This window comes from Mauremys reevesii, linkage group 2 (assembly GCF_016161935.1).
Source record: "Mauremys reevesii isolate NIE-2019 linkage group 2, ASM1616193v1, whole genome shotgun sequence".
Lineage (NCBI taxonomy): Eukaryota > Metazoa > Chordata > Testudines > Geoemydidae > Mauremys > Mauremys reevesii.
The window spans coordinates 218,833,965-218,858,079 of record NC_052624.1 but is presented as its reverse complement, the minus strand read 5'-3'; the positions used below and the strand labels follow the sequence as shown (position 1 = coordinate 218,858,079).

Below are 24,115 nucleotides of genomic sequence, written 5' to 3'. Positions count from 1 at the left end.
ACACAAGTCTCCTCAGGTCCTCTCCAATTCAGGAAGTGTTGCTGTCTTTCCCTCTCCTCCTAGCATTTATCTGTTTCTTGGCCAGATGAGAGTAATTGCTGGCTCTGAACCACATATCAAGGGTTTGCTTTGGATCTGAATAACCTAATCTCATTTTAGGGTAAATTCTGCAGCAGTATCAGAGATGGACCTCTCAAGTTGACTTATAGAAGCCCCCCCTCGATTAATCTCCCCAACCGTTCATTTGGGCTATGATGTTGCACTGAGCAAAATAAGCCTCCAAGGAAGTTTTTTCCTCCATTACAGTGGGCTTTTGTATTACTTGTGCTCTAACACTCCAGTCTCTTCCCTCTGGGCTTCTGTGGGTTCACATGGGGTAGGAAAATGTTGTAAATATCCCGTCTTACTCAAGTTTTCTGTCTGGGATGATTCCTCATCAAAGTGGATGACATCCACTGTGATTTGCTACCCTTTCAGTTCCTTTTCAAGATAATTATTTTTAGCTGCCCAAGTCCTTAATGCAGCTCTTATCTGTTTCAAGTTATCCAAAGATTTCCTGATCTTCCCTATTTCCTGGAAAACTTTTGGTTCATGACAGTGAGTGAGATTGATGAGGTGATCAGCAATCTGTCTTGCCTTTCAAGACTGGGTGTTTTGTAGTTGTCCTTCTTCCAAATATGCCCAAACGCTTTGTAGCTGCTGCCTCAACAAGGATTTAATTTTCACCACATCATGTCTCAGTTCTTTCTGGGAAACCTTCAGATATTGCTTTATTTCCTTTTGCGAAGTCTCCAGTTCAAATGTCCTCTGCATATTCCCATTCTTGGGATGTGCTGATGAGGTGCAGCAGAACAGTGGAACCTTGTAGTAGCAGTGTCTATTAGGAGCACTTTGCCCTTCCTCCCCTCTCCTGCCCACAGCGTTTGAGCACACTCAGGTGGCGTGGCCATAAGAGGGGCTTTGGCTCCATTGCTGCTTCGGTTCTTTCCAACCGCCACAGTGTTAGGATGTGAAAGATCTGTTCTTCTTTAATAGTGTCCCTGTGGATGCCCCACTTTAGATGCGCATGTGCCCCATGCCTTTGATCGGAGATTTTTGGTGGCAGTGCCTGGTCAGCCCATGCATGCGGCCTACCTTCTCTGTGCCCTACACCCAGGGTGTCATAAATAAACAGATCAGGGTTAAGGTCTCTTTTACCTGGAAAGGGTTAACAAGCTCAGTAATCTGAGAAACACCTGACCAGAGGACCAATCAAGGGACAGGATAATTTCAAATCTCTGTGGAGGGAAGCCTTTGTCTGTGTTCCTTGTTTGTTCTGTTTCTCTCTTTGGATCTAAGAGAGACCAGACATGTCTCCAAGTTCTCCTGGAGTAGTTCCTACTATCCAATAGTGAGTATTAATTAGAAAGGCGAATTAGTCTTATAATTTGATTTCTACATTTGCAATTGTGTGTTTGCTGGAGAAATTCTTTATTCCTGTTTGCTGTTACTTTGATTATGCTGAGGAGGAGGGAGGGGAAGTCTCTCCAGTTTTTATAAGTTAGACCCTGTATTTTTGCATCCTGGTAATACAGAGATAGTGTACTTTTTTTCTTTCTTTAATAAAATCTTTTCTTTTTAGAACTTGATTGATTTCTTCCCTTGTTTGGATTTTAAGGGAAGGGGAGGGGGAAAAGTGAATCCCTCTTTCTTTGATTCAAGGAGTTTGAATCAAGGTATCTCTCTCCAGGACTAGGGAAGGGGAGGGGTAGGTGAGTCCCTCTTTGTGTTGAGTCAAGGATTTGACTCGGTGTGTAATCTCTCCGGAGCAGGCTGGAGAGAGGGAAGGGGGGGAGGGGAACTGGCTGTTGCTCTCTCTCTGGTGAGATTCAAGGGGTTTGAATCTGGGTTCCCCAGGGGAAGCTTGGGGGACAGGCAGTGTGTTATCCACTTTAAACATAACTGGTGGCAGCAAAAACCAAATCTAAACTAGGATTTTAGTTTAGAGGAGTCCATGCAGGTCCCCATCTTGGAACCCAGCAGCTCCAAGTGGGGGAGAAAACCTATGACACAGGGTATAGAGGGCCGTGCAGGCAAACCACCCGCAGTTCCTTCTCAACAGTCTTTGGCCAGAGACTGATCCTGTTGTGTGCCTGTTTCCTCTTGTATTAGTGTTTTAGCTTTTATAGTTCTCAGTAATACTAGTTTTAGTACCTTTATAGTTGTTGGAATGTTTGTTCCCCCTTCTTATTTTTTGCCTCTGTCTTCACGAACAAGGTCAGCTCCCAGATTTCTGCATTGGGCAGCAGAGTGTGGGGAGAAGGTGACCAGCCCTGTGTGGAGAAAGAAGTGGTTTAGAAAAGCTAGATGAGCACCAATCCATGGGGACAGATGCACTGCGTCTGAGGGTGCTAAAGGAGTTGGCGGATGTGATTGCACAACCATTGGCCATTATCTTTGAAAACTCATGACGATCGGGGGAGGTCCCGGATGACTGGAAAAAGGCTAATGTAGTGCTCATCTTTATAAAAGGGAAGAAAGAGGATCTGGGGAACTACAGGCCAGTCACCCTCACCTCAGTCCCTGGAAAAATCAAGGAGCAGGTCCCCAAGGAATCAATTTTGAAGCACTTAGAGGGGAGGAAAGTGATCAGGAACAGTCAGCATGGATTCACCAAGGGCAAGTCATACCTGACTAACCTAATTGCCTTCTATGATGAGATAACTGGCTCTGTGGATGAGGGGAAAGTAGTTGATGTGTTATTCCTTGACTTTAGCAAAGCTTTTGATACGGTCTCCCACAGTATTCTTGCCAGCAAGTTAAAGAAGTATGGGCTGGATGAATGGACGGTAAGGTGGATAGAAAGCTGGCTAAATCATCAGGCTCAATGGGTAGTGATCAATGGCTCCATGTCTAGTTGGCAGCTGGTATCAAGCGGAGTGCCCCAAGGGTCAGTCTTGGGGCCAGTTCTGTTCAATATCTTCATTAATGATCTGGAGGATGGTGTGGATTGCACTCTCAGCAAGTTTGCAGATGACACTAAACTGGGAGGAGTGGTAGATACGCTGGACGATAGGGATAGGATACAGAGGGACCTAACCAAATTAGAGGATTGGGCCAAAAGAAATCTGATGAGGTTCAACAAGGATAAGTGCACTTAGGACTGAAGAACCCCATTCACTGTTACAGACTAGGGACCGAATGGCTGGGCAGCATTTCTGCAGAAAAGGACCTAGGGGTTACAGTGCACGAGAAGCTGGATGTGAGTCAACACTGTGCCCTTGTTGCCAAGAAGGCTAATGGCATTTTGGGCTGTATAAGTTACCAGCAGATTGAGGGATGTTATCACTCCCTTCTGTTCGACATTGGTGAGGTCTCATCTGGAGTAGTGTGTCCAGTTTTGGGCCCCACACTACAAGAAGGGTGTGGAAAAATTGGAAAGAGTCCAGCGGAGGGCAACAAAAATGATTAGGGGGCTGGAGCACATGACTTATGAGGAGAGGCTGAGGGAACTAGGATTGTTTAGTCTGCAGAAGAGAAGAATGAGGGGGGATTTGATAGCTGCTTTCAACTACCTGAAAGGGGATTCCAAAGAGGATGGATCTAGACTGTTCTCAGTGCTAGCAGATGACAGAACAAGGAGTAATGGTCTCAAGTTGCAGCGGGAGAGGTTTAGGTTGGATAGTAGGAAAAACTTTTTCACTAGGAGGGTGGTGAAGCACTGGAATGGGTTACCTAGGGAGGTGGTGGAATCTCCTTCTTTAGAGTTTAAGGTCCGGCTTGAGAAAACCCTGGCTGGGATGATTTAGTTGGGGATTGGTCCTGCTTTGAGCAGGGGGTTGGACTAGATGACGTCCTGAGGTCCCTTCCAACCCTGATATTCTATGATTCACTCTGCAGTGAAGCAATACATCTTTGGAACTGGTGCATAGTCACATAATCATCTTGGCTTCTTACCTCCTGAGTATACAAAACACCAGAACATACGATCTCAGCAGACACTTCTCCCTAAATGATGAACGGGAATTGGACTCTCAAGTCCTCAACAAAATATTCCTACCAGAAGTCCACCTTTTTGCCACAGCAGCGAACTTAGAGGGCAGGAAATTCTCTTCCTGTGAGGGACTTGATCCCCAATCTTTAGAACACACTTACCTCATTATATGGACAAAAGGTCTTTTTTATGCATATCTTACAACTCCAGTGCTCTTAAAGGTCCTTATCAAGATCGGACAGGACCAAGCCAAAGTCATTTTGTTTGCACCAACTTGGCTAGGACAAGTTTGGTTTCCTTACATGATCAAACTCACCTCTCTCCTTCTGTGACAGCTCCCAATCACACATTGATTGTTGTCTCAGGATGCAGTTCAGGCACTTCAACCCATATGAACTATCTCCAATTGCAAGTTCGGGCCCTCAGTGGCTCTCAGGACTAGAGGCTGCCTGTTCATCGGAAATACTAAATATACTTTTAAATAGCAGAAAGGAATCTACGAGACATACTTAATTTCAGAAATAGAAAAGATATAATCTTTGGTGTAACCAGTGGCAATTTTCTCCTATCCAGTCACCTCTTCCTTCAATTTTGTATTACCTGTTGGAATTGGAAAAAAATCAAGCTTTTCTATCAAGATTCATTTAGCATCAATTACAGCTTTCCATGTGCCAGTAGAAGTTTTCTCTGTATTTGCTCATCCAACCACAGCAAGAGTTCTAAAACATTTGTCAATCTTTTTCTGCAGATTAGAGCCCCCACACCACTTTGGGATCTCAATCTGCTGCTTTAAACCACTAGCTGCATACTCGCTGGTATGTCTGTCTATGAAGACATATCTTTTTGGTGGCCATCACTTTTGCTAAAGAATTGGGGAGATGGGTCTGCTGTTAGATCCCCATCCTTTTATTTTCCTCTCTAAGGAGAAAGTATCTTTATGACACAATCCAAAGTTTTTATCTAAGGTGTCTTCTGAATTTCACATCAACCAAACTGTTAACCTTCCTTCACCCTCACCCCCCAAGCCACATCAGTCTACACAGGAGTCTGCCTTTCGTACACTAGATTTTAAGAGGGCATTAGTCTTTGACTTGGACAGAAATAGGTCATTCAGGAAGACCCCTAGACTCTTTGTTTCTATTGCAGATAGGCGAAGGGGAGTGCCTGTCTCCGATCAGAGGCTTTCTGAATGGATTATTGCCTTTTATGGTTTCACTAAGATTACACCTCCTCTAAGAGTATCTGTACACTCTACTAGATTACAGTCTACGTGTGTAGCCCTACTCGAGGACGTACAGGTTCCTGAAATTTGCAGGGCTGTAATACAGTCCTCAGTGCACACGTGTTCTGATGACACTGCAAGATCAAATGCCACAGTAGGCAACACAATTCTTTCTTCAGTGATGGACTCTGTTTTGAAATTCCCACCTCCTTAAAGGGTTACTGCTAGGGAGTCACCTAAAGTCGAGCACCCACGGGGACACTACTTGAAGAAGATATTACTCACCAGTGCAGAAACTGGAGTTCTTAGAGTGAGTGTTCTGCTATCCTCCCTCCTCCCCTCTGCTTCAAAGTTGCCTCTATGGGCTTTGGAATAAAGGAGGACTCAATGTCCGTTTACTCATTTAGCCCCATATAGCCTTGATACAGGGCACGAGCGTGCGTGGGGCACACGTGCAGTGTGAATGGGCATTGCTACCAAAAATCTCCAATCAAAGGCACAGGAGAGCATGTGCACCTAAAATGGAGCACTGACAGAGGGACACACATCTCAAAAAACCTCCAGTTACTGCACAAGGTGAGTAACCTCTCCGTCTGTAAGAACTGTAGTAGTAAAGTGCCTATCCCCGAAGAGTACACCGGGAATCTGACATTACCTTGAGCATGAACACTTTGCTTGGGAAAAGGCTGTCTCGTTGTCATAATCATGATTTGCTGCTCTTGAACTGAGAGGTGTATTTCCATATCCCTATAAGGATATCTCACCATAAAGACCACGGCTGTATTATCTTTCAATCTCTCCACTACTCCCAAGGTTTTTACCTTGTGATTCTTGTGATTCATTGTGTGTGGGCACAGCAGTCCATCTACACTCAATGAATTGTAGGATCAAAGCCAAAATTGACAGGACAAATTGTAGAAGAAAGGAAAGGGCTCATTTATACCCAAACTGCATAAATAACTTCAAATACTGTTCCAAATGCAGTGGATAAATGTCCTGATCGGACTTCTGTTTTATTCTTTTAACACATTTTTAACAATATATTATTGGCATGATGTACAAGTTTAAATAATCCTGGAAACTTCTACAGTATCATAGGTTATGCTATTTACTTAAGGATACTGGTGTTCTTCAAACTTGTTTTGAAGATGTTGATCATTTTCTGAAGATCCTCAGAGCCCATTATTTCACCTTTTAAACTCTTAATTTCCTGATAATATTAAGTAATATCCATTTTTTTACATTCTTTTTCCTTCATTGTAGGGTGTGTCCTGTTTTTCATGCTGCATTGAAGTATTAACGAACACTGACGTTTTGTCACACTCTATTTTATTTTGTGAACTTCTTTTTTGGAACTTCCCTCCAACACTTTCTTGTTAGTCTAAATTATTTTGTGCACTTATCACAAAATGATTGATTGTCATGCCTTCTCAACTCACTGTATAAACAAAGATAAGCCTGGTCACTATTTGAGTGAGAGATGTCCAAAGAGAACTTAGGTAGTGATTTTGATCATGAAGTGACATTATTCTCTCTGAATAATCACTATGCCAGTGTGATGTTAAAAATTACTGTACAGTAGAACCTCAAAGTTAGGAACACCTTGGGAATGGAGGTTGTTTGTAACTGAAATGTTTGTAACCCTGAACAAAGCCTTATAGTTCTTTCAAAAGTTTACAATTGAATATTGACTAAATACAGCTTTGAAACTTAACTATGCAAAGAAAAATGTTGCTTTACCAATGTTAATTTAAATGAAACAAGCCCAGAAACAGTTTCCTTACTTTGTCAAATCTTTTTTTTATTTTTAAATGTTCCCTTCATTTTCCCTTTTTAATCTCTTCTGCTGCGTGATTGCATACTTCTGGTTCCAAATGAGATGTGTTCACTGGTCAGTTTGTAACTCTGGTGTTCGTAACGCTGAGGTTCTTCTGTATTGTAAGCAGGCTTGCTCTCAGATGGGATGGATATGTGTAATGCTTTGATACCTTTTAAGTAAAGAGCCTTTTTTGTGTCATTTTTGTGAGAATAGAGGTGTTACCCTTGTGTCCTGGTCAGCTTCAAACCACACTATACCATAATCTTCAAACAAATTTGTTTTGCAGTGAAATAAAACTTTAAAAAAAAATAGCATGACTAACATGAAGCACACTATTATCCAAGCAACCTTGTAAACTTATTGTGTATTCTTTTCTCCCTCCCGCATTCTCTCCTGCTTTTCCTCCTCTCCTGCTGTTTCCCCTAGTTCCCCTCTGTTCTTTTGATCAATTTGGAAAAGGGGCCATGCATCTATTCATTGTACAATGTCGTGTATGTCTGGAGTGTGCCATATGAATTTTGAATAATAATCATTCGCCTTTGAATTGAGCTAATCTTTAAGGGATGATTTCAGTCTTTCCTGAAATATGGTGTTAAGACTGCTGCATTCTTTAAATTTTGAATTTCTGAAATCCCCGGGACATCCGAACCTTACATTGTCTTTGAAGTGATATTTACTATGCTCACCCTGACATCAGTACTGGCTCATGTTCATCAAAAAACATGTTTCTAGTTTGGCCAATATTAAACATATTTAAGTGTTGCTGATATATATATTTTTAAAGCATCTGTTGTGAATCCAGATGCTTGTCACTACAGCAGGGGTCCTGCAACTTTTTTTTTTTTTACAGGTTTTACTGAAAGAAATTACATACATTGAAATTTAACCCCAAAGGAAAAAAATGTTTGATAGTAGTAGCAAACATGGGACAATCCCTTTAAGAAAAATAGTGTTTTTTCTTGGAGACTTTTTCCCCTTTTTCAATATTTAAATCACCTCATTTTTTCAGAGCTAAAAAGGCCATATTGATTACGAACACAGGAAATGCCTGCTGAGACAGACAAGTGCAGCATCAGTTTTTTTAGACAGTGGCTAGTTGTAGAAGAGAAGCATGAAAACTCTTTAATATACCTAATTGCATTAATCTTTCTAATTTCCACTTGGAATTGTACCATGCTCCCTGAAGCTCTGAGGCTTGACAACCTGGTAATTTTATGTTTGGTGCTAGTGAATTTACAAATGATATTGCTGTTATCCATGTAAGTCAAGACTGTCATACGCCCAGCCTATGTTTGACAATTAAGAGCGCTCATATCATAATACCATTCTGCAGAGCGCAGGATTTCCATTAGTTTCTAGCATTTATAGTTGAAGGTAATTTTTTGAAAGTGAACCAGTGGAGGGCAGAAAATAGCAATAGAGGAATTTTAACTGCCCTGCTTCATTTTTCTACTGAACAATTCTGCAGGCAGTGGTAACTTTACTAAGGCCCTAATCCTTATCCGCAGAGATATCTGTGTAGGCATAAGTATCCCTCTTCATGAAACTCTTTGCAGAATTGAGGCCTAAAAAATTAGTGACAACATAAGAGCAACAGTCTCTGAAATATTTCTACTTTGTCATGGGATGCCTGTTGTACATTAAAGGTACAGTATCCAGCATGTTGGGGGAATAGGGGCTGCCAGTGAGTCAAAAATTCCAGTTAACTAAGAGGGAGGGAGTATGGGTGCAGGAGGGGCTTGGGGCAGAGGCTTGGGGCATGAGAGGGGGTGCTGGATCCGGGTGGCGCTCACCTTGGGCAGCTCCCCAGAAGCGGCAACATGTCCCTACTGCTCCTAGATGGAGGTACGGCTAGGCAGCTCTGCGGCCTGCCTCTGCTCACAGGCGCTGCCCCCGCAGCTCCCTTGGCCACAGTGGAACCAGTGCTCGGGGTGGGGCGGGGACAGCACACAGATTTCCCAGTTGGCCTTCAGCAATGACACTAAATATTGTAAATATGCCTTTAATTAAATTCATTTTGGTTTCTACTTGTGTATTTCCCTGGGATATACACATTTCAGTTATACTTCTGCTCTTTAGCAAATTTGGAGGATCGGTGTGGGTGAAATATGAATAACTTACTCAGGTTTGTCTTTTTAATGGCTGTGTATCAACTCAGTGGGATTACAGCAGAATATCCAGCAGAATTTGAAGTGCTTTGCAATTCTGCACTAACGAAGAAGATTCTTTGTGGTGAGATTCTGCACTAACGAAGAAGATTCTTTGTGATGAGATTCCTATATTAACTATAAGATACACATCGTAAAGTAGGGTTTTAACCTCTGTTCCAGAATGTTGAGGTAGAAATAAAACCATATATTAACCATAATATAAATTCAGACTCAATATAGAGTAAAATCATCTATATTTTTGTCTTGATTTTATGCTTGTTTAAATGAACATTTTAAGTTTTATTTGTGTTCTGAGGTTCAAACTTTGCCTGCTTGAAAATTGTACCACTCTTTCTGTTGGTAGTGTTTAGGAAATAAAAGGTGTATTCCAGAAAATTATTTTGGAGTATACATAGACTGATAAGTAACATAGCCCTTGGAGTAACAGCACTGGAAAAACCTCTAAATAATCAAGTAAATCACATGTGTGAATTTAGTATTTGAGAGTTACTAGTCCTGGAGAATAAAGTACTCTAGGTATCCACAAAAGAAAAAACCTACACTCTACGATTGTGGCTCAGCCTTGACCTAAGGGGAGCTAACTTAGTCTCTGTTCATTCAGTCATTGCCTGCTTTGCTGAGACAAAAAAAGCTTACCAGTTATAGCTAATTGTTGTTATTTCAGCTGGGCAAAATGACTCAGATGAATAGCTTCTCTGAAAAATTTAATTTTTGGTTGACCCAAACCTGTTCACAAATTAGACATGAATCTGCCAAATAAAAACATACTCTTTTGGCCTTGAGTAGCAGGAGGAGGTGGAGGAAGCCTTCCTTATAACTTTAAGCCCAGTGATTAGAACACTCACCTGGCATGTGAGAGACCCAGTTTTGATTTCCCCTTCTGCTTTATGTGGAGAAAGGATTTGAACTTGGGTCATCCACGTTACAACAGTTGACCCTAGCCACTGGGCTTTGGGATATTATGATGTGAGTCTCTCTCAGGCTGTTCCATTGTGGATACTTAGTCATTGGACCAGGAACTTGATCTTGGTCTCCCACATCCTAGGAGAATACCAGGCTGTAGTGTCATTTTCACACACACTCTCTGGCCCAATGAAAGCAGCAGAGAGTCCTGTGGCACCTTATAGACTAACAGACGTACTGGAGCATAAGCTTTCGTGGGTGAATACCCACTTGGTCAGATGCATGAATGAAATGGGTATTCACCCACGAAAGCTCATGCTCCAATGTCTGTTAGTCTATAAGGTGCCACAGGACTCTTTGCTGCTTTTACAGATCCAGACTAACACAGCTACCCCTCTGATACTTGGCCCAATGACTTCATTTTCATTTACATTAACAAGTATCAGAGGGGTAGCCGTGTTAGTCTGGATCTGTAAAAGCAACAAAGAATCCTGTGGCACCTTATAGACTAACAGACGTTCTGCAGCATGAGCTTTCGTGGGTGAATACCCACTTCTTCAGATGCAAGTGGTGGAAATTTCCAGGGGCAGGTTTATATATGCAAGCAAGAAGCAAGCTAGAGATAACGAGGTTAGTTCAATCAGGGAGGATGAGGCCCTGTTCTAGCAGTTGAGGTGTGAAAACCAAGGGAGGAGAAACTGGTTCTGTAATTGGCAAGCCATTCACAGTCTTTGTTTAATCCTGAGCTGATGGTGTCAAATTTGCAGATGAACTGGAGCTCAGCAGTTTCTCTTTGAAGTCTGGTCCTGAAGTTTTTTTGCTGCAGGATGGCCACCTTAAGATCTGCTATTGTGTGGCCAGGGAGGTTGAAGTGTTCTCCTACAGGTTTTCTCTAAGGAAAAGGATAAATGGACACAAATCAGATATTAGGAATGGCAATATACAAAAACCTCTTACTGCATCAAGAAATTTTTATAAATATGTTGTGAAATCTTATATTTTTGTTGAAATACTAAAAATGTATTTGATTTTAAAAGTTTTAACAGTTGATTAAAAAGAAGGGGAGTTGTGTGCAGAGAGAAGCCTTCGTTAGATATATTTTTATCTTCATCTAGATCTTAATTTTGCATCCTATTCATATTGTTATAGTGTAAATCATGTCAACTTTTTTCATTAAATAATACTTTTTCAAAAAAGTAAGTTGACAGTATTAGAAAACAAAGCGCAATAGCAAAGATAATTAATTTTCATATCAAATATGTGATGGTTTTCTTTAATTTCCTGGCTCTTAGCATTTTTTGGCAACTGCTATCACTTCCACAGGTTTGTACAATTTTAATATACATATAGTTAATATTGCACACACATCACACTTGCTAACTAAAGATTTCAAGGAAGATGCTGAAATTGTCAAAACCATTTGAGTTTACATTTCCTTAACTTTTTAATGTCCGTTTTTGAAAAGTTATATGTGTAATGATTCTGACACTTTCTAGTGCTCGGGTTACTTTATTTGTTATAATATTGCCAATTTTAGCTAAATCTTAAAATTAATATATTTATCATTCAGTTTGTAAAGCTTTGGTTTAAATTTTATACTTGCAGGTCTCCAATAGTCAAGCATCACCACAATCTGCTACTACACCAAGGATGGAAAGTGCTAAAGGAATCACAATTGCTACCTCTTCTAGAACTCCGCCATCACTCAGTCTTCAGGGTCCCTTGTGTCCTCCTGTGTGTCCCCCAGCTCCATTAGATGAATTGTCTCCAGACAGCATTGATGCTCATACATTTGATTTTGAAACAATCGCTCATCCAAACTTAGAGCAAGCCCTTAAGCAAGGGTCTTTAGACTTGGATTCACTAGCAGAAAGTCCAGAGTTGGACTTTATGTCGGCAGTGAATGAGTTTGTAATAGAGGAAAATCCATCATCTCCTAATATAGTAAGTGATCCGCAAAGTCCAGAAATGATGGTGGAGTCCCTCTATTCTTCAGTTATCAATGCAATAGACAATAGACGTATGCAAGACACAAATGTTTGTGTAAAGGAGGATTCTCTAAATGCTCGCATGGAGAAGTGTAGAGTTGTTGCCCAGGAATCACAGTTTAATTTAAGAAACATAAAAGAAGACCTTTGTCACTTTAGAACATTTGTACAAAAAGAACAGTGTGACTTTTCAAATTCTTTAAAATGTACATCAGTAGAAATAAGGAATATTATACAAACAGTAAAACTTTCACTTGAAAAAGCACTGAAAGATAAACATCAAAAAGAATTGCAATCTTTGAAAAGTGAGTATGAAACTAGAATTGATACATTACTAAAAGATGCTGAAGAAAACAAAAAAAAGATTAAAAAGTTAACAGGAGACTTATTAGGTCTTGAAGAAGTTTTGCAAAATAAAGATAATGAATTTGCGATAGTGAAGAATGAAAAAGAAGCTGTTGTTTGTCTGCAGAATGAGAGAGATCGGAAATTACTTACATTGGAAGGCCAAATGAAAGATCAGAATTGGGAAATTAAAGAACTGAGACAGTCACGTGAGATGGTATTGGAAGATTTGAAAAAGCTTCATATTGAAAATGATGAAAAAATTCAGCTTTTGAGGGCAGAGCTTCAGAGTTTGGAACAGTGTCATCTTAAAGAATTGGAAAACGATCTACAAATCAGACATACGCAGGAATTTGAGAAACTAATAGCTGAGCACAAGGATTGTTTAGATAAATTTAAAAAAGAAAACCAGCAGAGAGTCGAACAAATGCAAGAATCTCATGCAGCAGTTGTCCAAGAGAAGGAGCAACAGATAGAGAAGTTAAAACTCAAAGTTTCTGATCTGTTTGACGTGAGGTGCAAATTAGAAGTTGAACTTGCACTGAAGGAAGGAGAAACTGATGAAATGAAGATTTTGTTGGAAGAAAGCAGAACTCAGCAACAGGAGATCCTAAAGTCCCTTATTGATAAGGAAACTGAAAACTTAAGAAAGGAGATAGATAACTTAAACCATAAGATACAAGTTAATAATGATGAATATCAAGTGGGCCTAGTAGAGCTAAGAACTTTAATGACATTTGAGAAAGATCTGTGCATTTCAGAATTAGTGGATAGACATGAAGAAGAAACAAATGTTCTTAAAATTGAATTAAACAAAGTAACCTCTTTACATCAAAAAGCTTTTGAAGTAGAAAAAAGTCTTAAAGAACAAATAATAGAACTACAGAGTAAGTTAGAAGTGGAAGCGAATGCCCTAGAAAAGCAAAAAGAGGAAAAATTGGCTGTGTGTGAACAGAAGGACAAATTTGAAGCTGTTATCCATAATCTTGAGGAGGAAAAAGAGCTGTTAATAACTAACCAAGAACAGGAAAGAAAACTACTTGTTCAAAGGCTCAGTAGTGAAAAAGAGGATGCAATACGAATAACCCTTAAGGAGTTTGAATTACAGAGGGAAGTTGTTGAAAAAGAACTCTTGGAAAAAATACAACTACTTGAGATGCAAGTAAATCAGAGGTACTGTAAGAATTAAGTTGTACTTTGTTAGTGATCTAAAAATAAGATAATTCAACAATTTTTATGGTGTACTGCATTTACAAGGTAGTCTACAATACACCACCTCAGTTCCTAGACATTTATGATGCAGTTTAACTATTTTGACTTAGAGTTTCAAACTGTTAAGACTCATAGATAACATTTTTTTGCATCAGTGGACTCTTAACTCAAGATATTTTGTAGAGCTAAGTTAAATTACTGTTCCTTAACATTCTGGAAAGAACTTCAAAATGAGTAGTGGATTTAAAACCATATTTAATACAAGCTTTTAAAAAAAAGTCAGCGTCTGTAATTATATTTAAGGTTTGAAACATTTTAAAATGTTTTCAAAAAAATAGGGCTTTTGAATTTCAACTTCATAAACTACTGAAAACTGTCACACAGATCCTAAGCACAAGCAGAGTTTGATAGATTAATTATTTTTACATCACAACTTTTTATCCTTGCATTTGGAGTGTGCAATATTATCTTCTCGCCATCTTGTCCAAAAAAAGGACAGCTATTTAAAAAAAATTGGAGTAACTCAGGGTTGGTTCTATGCAAATTGTACATCATCCACATTAGTTCACAAAATCAGCAAAGATCTAGTTATGGTGCTGGTCCACGGTGCAATGGAAATTTTAGAAACAAGTATATTATCATCTGGTACCTGAAAACTGCTTTAAGAAACCATATTCCCTTTTTGGCAACCAACCGCTCATTTGCTGGCAGCAGATAAACCTGCCACTTGCTAGCTGTTCCATGATAACTTACCTGAAATATATCATCTTATGCCTCTGAAAGGAAGTGTGAGTGTGGTAACCAGAAATTCATTAGGTTTACAGAAAAAAGAGATCAAATGTTGTTTTTGTTTAAGTGCTGTGCAAACTTCATTTACTTTCATAGTCACATAAATATAACGGAGGGCAGTATTTTGTTATTTATATTGTTAGCACTTAGTAACCCCAATAAAAAAATCTCATTGTGCTGGGTATAGTACAGATGAGTAAGAGAAGCAGTCTCTGAGTTTTCAGTCTAGATTTGATGATGTGGTAGGTAGACAAAACAGACAAATGGGCTTGGAGAGTAAGTTGAGAATATGAAATACCAATGAAATAGAGCTCAGCAGAAAAGCAATGTGGCCCAAGATTTGGATAAAAATTTAAATTAGATCTTCCTTTTCTTTTTAAATGTCAGTGAGTGTGATAGAGTTCTAAAATTACTGCTTCTCTAAATGTAGAATTCAAAAATATTATACATTTGCATATGATTTGTTTGCAGTACAAAATTTTAAAAAGGTGAAATTTGATTTAAATACTAGTCTTATCCACATCAGTTTGATTTTGACACTGTCATTTGTATAGTGAAATCTCTAACTATTGTCAGTACTACATATAAAAAATTTACAATAAAGGTTAAGTTTAGAAAGACTAGTACTCCTTAATTCAATGCAGCTTTAATTCAGCCGGTTTATACACTGTGATAGTCTTTAATTACATGATCACATACTATTTTTTCCATAGCTCCCCTGCCTCATTCAGTGCTCAGAATAGGTGATGTTTACTGAAAGGGTAACAATCCTTTACTACAGTGGTTCTCACACAGGGGTAAGCGTAACTCTGAGGGTACACAGAAGTCTTCCAGAGGATACATCAGTTTATCTAGATATTTGCCTAGTTTTACAACAAGCTGCATAAAAAGCACTAGCGAAGTCAGTACAAATTAAAATTTCATACAATGACTTGACTGTTCTACTCTATAGTCTATACACTAAAATATAAGTGAAATATTTATATTCCAATTGATTGATTTTATAGTTATATGGTAAAATGAGAAAGTAAGCAATTTTTTTTCAGTAATAGTGTGCTGTGACACTTGCGTATTTTTATGTCTGATTTTGTAAGCAAGTAGTTTTTAAGTGAGATATAACTTTGGAGTACGCAAGACAAATCAGACTCCCAAAAGGGGTACTGTAGTCAGGAAAGGTTGAGAGCCACTGCTCTACTGAGTATTAAGTGACCAGCAGTTTTTCAGAGGCTTATAACATTGCCAAATTTGGGTGCATTTTCATGAGGGTGGCAAAAGAAACATCCTTCATATTAGTGTGACACCCTGCCAAATATCATATTCTTGCTCCCAAGGCCAGGAGGTGGTAGAGCTTCTCAGTGAAATAGTTGTAGGAATTAATATAAGCAAAAGAGTGTCATCCCTAATTTCGCTTGGGCATGGCTGAACTAGGAGAACTGCAACTTTCCAAAAAAATATTCAACCTGAGGCAGACACTCAGCATGGAAAAATTCAGGCCAGACAGGGCAAAGATGTAATTAATTAAAAACAGGATCTTTATAATAGAAATTATTTGGCAAACTTTACTGTAAGCTATCTATATTAGACAGGTTTCCTTGAAAAAGCTATTAACCAGTGACAAATAGGAAGCTTTCCATGGCAGTTGTGGGGGATGTGTACACCTGCTCATATCACCAATAAAATTGCTATGATGGGAGATTTCCCAGAAGTGTTAGGGCTTGTCTATGTGGATAAATTAGTGAGCAGCAAGATAAGATATAAATTTACAGTGCACTAGCTATTTCACACTAATTCCCCATGTGGACATTCTTACTGTGCACTAAAAGTGCCTTTGTGTGCTTTAGCTGAATACTCTTTAAAGTGTACTAAGCTAAACTGCCCAAGGCACTGTTAGTGCACAGTGTGCCCACATAGGAATTTAATGTAGATTAGCAAGTGTATAGTAAATTCTACCTTAATTTGCTGTTCACTAACTTCTTGTGTAGACACGCCTGTAATGTAGTCAGAAACACAGATGCGAGCTCTTTTACTGGATTTGTCTGTGTGACTGGATGACTCAGGAGATTAATAGGATATGGAGAATTTCATTAGAAGATCACTAGTTCATTTCTGGACTATGGGGTAATGACAAATAGAAGCAACTAATGTCTGGATAGAAGCCCATATGTACAATGATTCTGTCCCATTCCAGTTCTTATTGGATAGGGTTTTTTCTCCACACAAGAAAAATTGCCCTCCAAAATTTAACTCTAATTTGCACCCTTGTTGGCCATCTTAGAAAGGTGAAAGATAATTCAGTCTTCATACCAAGACTAACTTCAAATGTCTATTGGTAGTCTCTGTAGAACATCATTGAAGCACATTAACAGGCAGTATGGTAAAGCTTTCCCTTTCTGTGTTTTCTTAGTCCATGAATAAACAAGCAACACATAGTGTAGAGCATGCTGCAGAAATGTCCAGGATGGGGAAAGTTTTGCAAATAGAGCAGTTCTCCCACCCATTATGAATCATGTAATGGAATCTTTTGTGTTCATGTAAAACAGAAAGGTCCTTATTTGTAAGGTCTCATCCCAAATATGCCCACGCTGTATACTGCACTTTAATAAATAAATTCCCTTCACAAATGAAGAGTTGAGTTGATTGCATGATTTAAACTTGTTCAAGGAAGACTAGATATTTCAAATCAGGTTCCTAGCTCATTAATCCATCTATTCTGAATTGCATAGGTGTGCAAGGGGAGGAAAACGGGAAAGCAACACTTATCCAAACTTCTGCATGTACACAAAGTAGTGTGTGCAATATTTGCTATGATATTATACATTCATTGTTTTGTTTGTGTACAGCCTAAAGTGCTGTGTTTTTTTAATAATCTAGCTCTGCAAATAGTGCATAGTTAAATGTTGTTGATCTGAGCACCATATATTCAAAGAATGATGTACAACTTTTAAAGAGATATTACTTTTTTAGATTAAAGGAGTTATGTGCTTTCACATGTCTTAAGTATGTTCAACTTTAGGCCCAGTTCCACTCCCATTAAAATCAATGGCAAAACTGCACTAAGTAATGGTGGCTTGCTTCATCTTTCAGACACAGAAATGTACTCAGTGGGTAAACAGTTTTATACTTTTTTTTTGTTTTGAAGCCTTTTAGTGGAAAGTTCTTTTAGCATGAGTAAAGTACAAGAACAAAAGTGAAAGAGTGAGCAAATTTACAAGTTAGTATTCTGTAAAGTCTGAAACTTTGAATCTCTGTACAAAAGTTGAATGATTTTTAAAAGTGCATATTGTCTGTTTTATATAAAGGGATGGGAATTTTGATGATTTAAATAAAGGTAATCAAATCTAGGTTTTTCTTTTTTCTCTCAAGCTGCATTAGTTTTAGACTTGTTACACTTCGAGTCTCAGATTTATTTGAAATACCATTATAGTTGATAATGAATGAGGTCACATAGGTCTGTAAGGAAAGGAGGAGGAAAGGGGGAAATGAATTCAGTGGTTCCTTTTATCAGTTGCTTAAATATAGGTTATAAATCTAAAAGAGCTCTCTTGGTGATTCCAGCATTAGTAACTGAGAAATGCAGCTAATCAGTTTCTTCTGCTCATAGGCAGCTATTGCTTTGGTTGCAAAGAAAATAACACAAGTGCAGTTTGAGAATGAGAAGGAATTTGCATTAAAAATATGCTAGGCACAGAGATGGGAGTGGAAGAAGTGCTTGGAGAGATGCACAGAAACTGAGCATCATGACTAGCATGGCAGGGTATGTAATAGGAGACAAGTTTCAGTAATTATTTTACCTTGATGCAGGAAGATTTTGAAAGGTCTAGAGGTGTGAGAAGAATGACTCCAGATTGTGAACGTTGGCAATGGAGGGTAGAATTGCCAGCAGTAATAGAGAATTGAGGAAGGGAAGAGTGTTTAGGAAGAAAGATGACTAAACCCAAATTCTTTATTGATACTAAGGCTAGAGCTGATGACGTACCTTCCATTGATATGTTTCAGACACGATGATATGTAGGGCTGGACAGAAAGAGGGAGGCCAAGAGTGGTCAGCACAGAGATAATAGTTAAATCTGTGTCTGCGCACTGTAAATAGGAATAAGATGCACAAAGAACAGGTATCAACTTACGACAGAGGCTTGTTGGACCCCATCAGGAAGGGGCAAAGGGAATATGAGGGACTGCTAGGGGAGATGCTTAGCGGTAGTCAGATAAGTAGGAGAACAAGAACAGTGCCATGAAAGCCAAACTACTAAATTATGAAGATACTTAAGAATATGGAGGGGGAGGAAGAAGAGGAGAATGAAGCATAAGCCCCATGACTTAACCAAAGAGAAATTGTGGATAATACATACTTAAACTAAAACCCAGTCACTTTACAAAACACAACAGTCTGAAATATCAATATCAGAAGCACTCATCATCATCAATAAAATGTAACAATATTTGAAAATAGCTTTTTAATTACGATGCATGCTTCTGCCAGTGCTAGCAGGAATAGACATGTCTCTGAAGAGTGGATGTCAGAATTTATGACATTACAGGTGATAGAATTGAAGTCTCTGAGATAGAACTGTGGAAGCCTACAGTAATATCCCTGAGAAGCCCTTTTTCTGAAGGAAACTTTTTTTTTTAAATGACTGGCACACATCATCTTAGTTCATTGATGTGTTACCAGAGCTGATGGCTGTACTTCACATTTAAATTTTTGAGAGATTTGGGACTTAATTATTAGGAATCAGTGTTATATATAGTTATGGATGGAGCAGAACTCCTCAGATTTTATTAATCAAAAGTATAAATCTACTTTTCTATCCTGTTCACATTCAGCAATCTTCATACTGGATTTTCATTTACTTCCAGAGGTGGAGACAGAGACCAGACATTTTTCATCAGTTATATTCCCAGGTTTAGGACTGTCCACTAGGAAAGCTTGCCAAAATTTTTTGCTTTCACATGCTGATACAAGGAGGCCTGGAATCTGCCTGGAACAGTCTTTAATATGTAGAACATTTTAATTCCATTAAGACTTTTTAAAGAAGTAAATAAGCTTCTTTTTGGCAATTTTAAAATTGAGTGCAAAGCAATTATAGATTATACTCGGGGCAATTCTGTGCCAAAAAAATTTAAAATTCTGCACATAGTGTTTTAAAATTCTGCATATCTTATTTGTCAAAATAACAGAGTATAATCTTACCAATTTCAATTATTTTGGTAATGTACTTCAGAATAAATGTCAGCAAGCGTGTCTGTTACAATACAGAAAAAAATGATTCAGGATTTTTTTTTTTAACGAATAGATTATTTACTAGGCATATTAATATAGAACGTTGAGTAATAATTTAAACTACAGTACAGAATCCTATTTACCACACCCCTCAGAAGCAGTGCAAAGGTTTGAGGGAGTCAGGGGTAATGGAGAAGCTGAGGGACAGGGAAGTAATTGCTGAGGAGTTGTCTGGGATTGAACCTGGAGGGATGTTGGGTGTGTGGAGGGAAGTATGGAACACGGTTGTTTGTTTTGGTTTTTTTTGGGGGGGGGGTGTTAGGGATTGGGGAGCCTCCTCCATGTCAGACCCTGGCTGACCCCAGTCTCTCCCAGTCAGTCAGGCCCATCTGCCTCTTTCCATGTGTCCCTGGACCCCCACTTAGCCACCCCTTCTTACCCTGTCCTCATGTGTCCCTGCAGCTGCACTCAGGCACCACTCCCATTCAGCTTCACTGCAATCCGTCCCCCGCACTAGCCCTTCTGAACTCCAGTCCATGTGACCCTAGCAGCCCTGTGTTCCCCACACTGTCTCTCTCTCCCCCCCCATATCCCGTCCTCCTCATCTGGCCCTGCAGGCAGGGCACAGTGAGGAATGCAGCTTTGCTCCCTATCCATGGCGGGCTGCTCCAGCTGGTGAGCCAGCTACCCTCTGTTCAGGTGCCACAGCAGCCCGTGGTAGGCGAAAGGCATAGTTGCAGTCCTCTCCAGCAGAGTCTTTTCTGCAGAGGAAGAAAAACGTCTGCAGGGAACATGAATTCTTCTTGGAGTGCTTGCTCATGACAATTCCATTCTAGGTATGTGTGTGCCCATATGCACAGTCGTCAGAAATATTTGCCGTAGCAGTATCTGTAGGGTCGACTGTAGCACCTCTTGAGTACTGCCCTCATGCATTGGTATATTAGGCGCTGCCGACCCTGTGCCCTCTCATTTCCTTCTTACCGCCTATGATGGTCGGAGTACCTTGTCTTGCATTGCAAGAGCATTAGCAGTTCTTCACAGCCCATTGTCTGTCTTCTTTGTATATAGTTTGTAGGTACTTGGTTAGCCATTAAGTTAAGTGATAGGTTAGTTTGGTAGTTAGAGCCCCAGCTGGACTTCGCCCTGGAGCGGGGCATGCTGTGCTCTCCTGGCTTCAAACCATGCTCGTCATGCAACAGGCTGATGCCTGAGTGTTCCCACAACAGTTGTTTGAAGTGCTTGGAGGAGTCCCATATAAAGGACAAGTGCAGAATCTATAAGAATTTTAACCCTAGAACCCAGAAGGAGCAGGATATCTGCTTGAGGGCCCTCCTCATGGAGGCTGCACTTCACTCCCACTTGGATCCCACCCTGAGCACCTCGGAATCGGTGCAGAGCACACTGCCAGCACCAGGCTCTGCCCGGCACCATTCTCCCTCACCCATGCCGAAGAAGTGGCAAAAGAAGAAGATGCCCCGCCGGCACCAGAAATGATGGGGGCCTTGGGGCAAATTATGTATGTCAGGTCATGTGCCTGTCTCGGGGCTTCCCCAGTGGCCAAGAACAAGCAGGCCGACTGACTCTACAGACACTGTGCCAGGCGCCAGACACTGCTAAGGCCCCAACACCTAAGTGCAAGCCGATCATGGGACCGCCCCATAGGGCAGTAGAGCACCCTCAGTCCCCAGACCACAGATGTACATCCCTATCTCTGTGGCCTAGGACTCGGGCATCTCATCTCCGGTCAGAAGACCCAGGTCCCTGATGCCCCACTCTCCCCCTACAAGACATGGGACACTGGAATCGAGGCACTGGTCCCCTGTGCCACCGGTACCGGTGAGTGTGACTCCCATATGGCTTTATGGAAATATGCATATGAATGTATGTATATAACGTAACTAGAATGTGTTTTATACTACATATGCCATGTAACATATCTCTGTAAAGGTTATGAGCTATTGAATCTGTTAATCCTATTTGTATGCATGTATCATTTTTTTATTTAAAGTTATGAATATTGGCTGCATACTTGTTTGATTCTAAGTAGGCTGTAGTGAAGCAGTTGGTCAGCTCCCTGAGAAGACTATTCTCAGTAAGTGCCCAATCCCAAAACACTTAAGCCAACAATGAACTTGGAAACACCAATACACATCTGGGCTTTCCCAGGAATGTGGCTGGGCTGGTGAGAAACTCAGTCATGCATGGACATGTGACTTGCCCAGGTGGCTCCAAAACTCCCTTTTGGAACTGGACTTTGCATAGGAGAGGGGAGGGGGTCTCCACCCATAAAAAGAAAGTCTATTTAAGCCCATGGGAGACCCCTCCATTTCATCTTCAGCTGGCTAAAGAGAGAGCCTCTGCACCCCCCAGGATACTTGAAAGAATCTGGAACAAAGGACAGTGTGCAAGACCCATTTTGGACCTGCATCATCTCAAGAAGTCTCTCAAAAAGTTGAAGTTTTGCATGGTCTCCCTGGCCTCGATCATCCCCTCCCTGGTTCCAGGAGACTGGTACCCCACCCTCAACTTGAAGGTCACGTATTTCCATTTTATCAGGGCACTGGTGCTTCCTTATTTTACACTGGGCCAGCACCATTTCCAGTTCACGGCATTGCCATTCAGTCTCTTGTCAGCCCCCAAGAGCATTAACAAAGTGCATAGCACCAGTGTTGTTCAAATTTACCCGTTTCTCAATGACTGGCTATTAAAGGGTTGATCCCAGGATCAGGTGCAGCAGCATCTTGATCTAGTTTGTTCCACCTGTTGCGACCTAAGGCTGTTAATAAATGAGAAAAAGTTGACCTTAATCCCGGTACAATTCATAGAGTTCATTGGAGCGGTCCTCAACTCTGCTCAGGCCAGAGTCTTCCTCCCCAAGGCTCAGTTCCAAGCCATGGCAGACCTCATCTTGTGCATGCAAACCCACCCTCTTCCCACCACTCACATGTGCCTGCACTTGTTGGGCCACATGGCAGTCTGCACTTATGTGGTCCAGCATGCATGGCTCCACCACAGGCCCCTGCAGGCATGGCTGGCATCGGTCTACATCTCCCAACAAACACAGTATAGACTGTGTGGTCAGGGTCCCGGATCATGTATTGTCATCACTCACCTGATGGCAGAGTCCTGCATTGATGTAGGAGGGAGGCCAAGAGTAAAGTCCTCCACCCCCGTGTCTCCGATGCCTTGGACCTAGGGTACGGAGCCCATCTGGGCAATCTCAGCATGGAAGGTTGTTGGTCGAGTTATGATTGCTCCCTACGCATCGTCAGAGCTCAGAGCAGTTCTCCTGGCCTGACAAGCCTTCCTTAAAAAACAGGGTGGTCCAGGTCCTGCCGGACACTACAGTGGCTATGTTCTATATCAACAAGCAGGGCAAAGCCAGATCATCTGCCCTTTGCCAGGAAACCTCAGGCTCTGGAACTACTGTATACATACAACACGGCACCCATCTCGTAGCGCTCCCTCCCCCCCCCCCCCCGGGCCTGGAATGCTTTGGCAGATAACCTCAGCAGGATCTTCTCATCTTGCCATGAGTAGTCCCTCCACTTGGAAGTGATCAGCTTCATCTCCAGAGGTGGGGAATCCCCAGGTGCATCTGTTCGCGTCCAGGCAGAACAGGAAATTACATGTTTTCTGCTCGATTCAGGGGATCAACAGACTCCCTGTTGGATGCTTTTCTACTCCCGTGGTTGGGGGCTTTGTTGTACACCTTCCCTTCAGTACCGCTGATTAGAGTCCTCATAAAAGTCAAGCAGGACAGGGCAAAGGTGATTCTCATAGCGCTAGCTTGGCCGTGCCAGCACTGGTTAGGCATGTTGCAGTCCTCTGCATCTGAAAATGGCGGCACTGCACCTGATGGTTTGGCTGCTGCATGGTTAAATGTGGAGGAGCAAGAATGGTCGGCCGCTGTCCAGCAGGTCCTGTTGGGCAGCAGAAAGCCTTCCACCAAAGCAAGCTACCTGGCCAAATGGAAGTGGTTCACTTGTTGGACCTCAGATAAAGGTATTCGGCCCAAGCAGACTTCGCTGCAGTTGATCCTGGACTACCTTCTGTATCTCAAGCTCCAAGGCCTGTCTCTTTCATCTATCATGGTCCACTCGGCCCCTATCTTGGCCTTCCATCCACTGCTTGACGGTAGGTTGGGTTTCGCCCAGGACATGACTGCCAGGTTCCTAAAGGGCCTCAAGCACCTCTACCCACACATCAGGGATCCTGTTCTGTCATGGAACCTGAATCTTGTGCTGTCATGGCTCACAGGAGCCCCCCCTTCGAGCCTTTGGCTTCCTGCTCTCTCCTTCTCCTGTCCTGGAAGTTTGCATTTCTAGTTGCGATAACATCCACCAACCGGGTCTCTGAGATTAGGGCGCTTACCTTGGAACCCCTCTATACAGTCTTCTACAAGGTCCAGCTATGACTGCACCCGGCTTTCCTGCCCAAAGTGGTCTCACAGTTTCATACAGGCCAAGACA

General features: G+C 41.1%; 1 protein-coding gene across 4 annotated transcripts in view; it reads left to right on the top strand.

Moving 5' to 3' along the window:
• Positions 1–24,115, top strand: part of RB1CC1 (RB1 inducible coiled-coil 1) — a 172,336-nt gene that overhangs the window by 93,636 nt on the left and 54,585 nt on the right. For all 4 annotated transcript variants that reach the window (XM_039522880.1, XM_039522879.1, XM_039522881.1 and 1 more), the window contains one exon: positions 11,694–13,594. In XM_039522880.1, the coding sequence (XP_039378814.1) occupies positions 11,694–13,594 (1,901 nt within the window). The remainder of the gene's footprint in view (positions 1–11,693; positions 13,595–24,115) is intronic.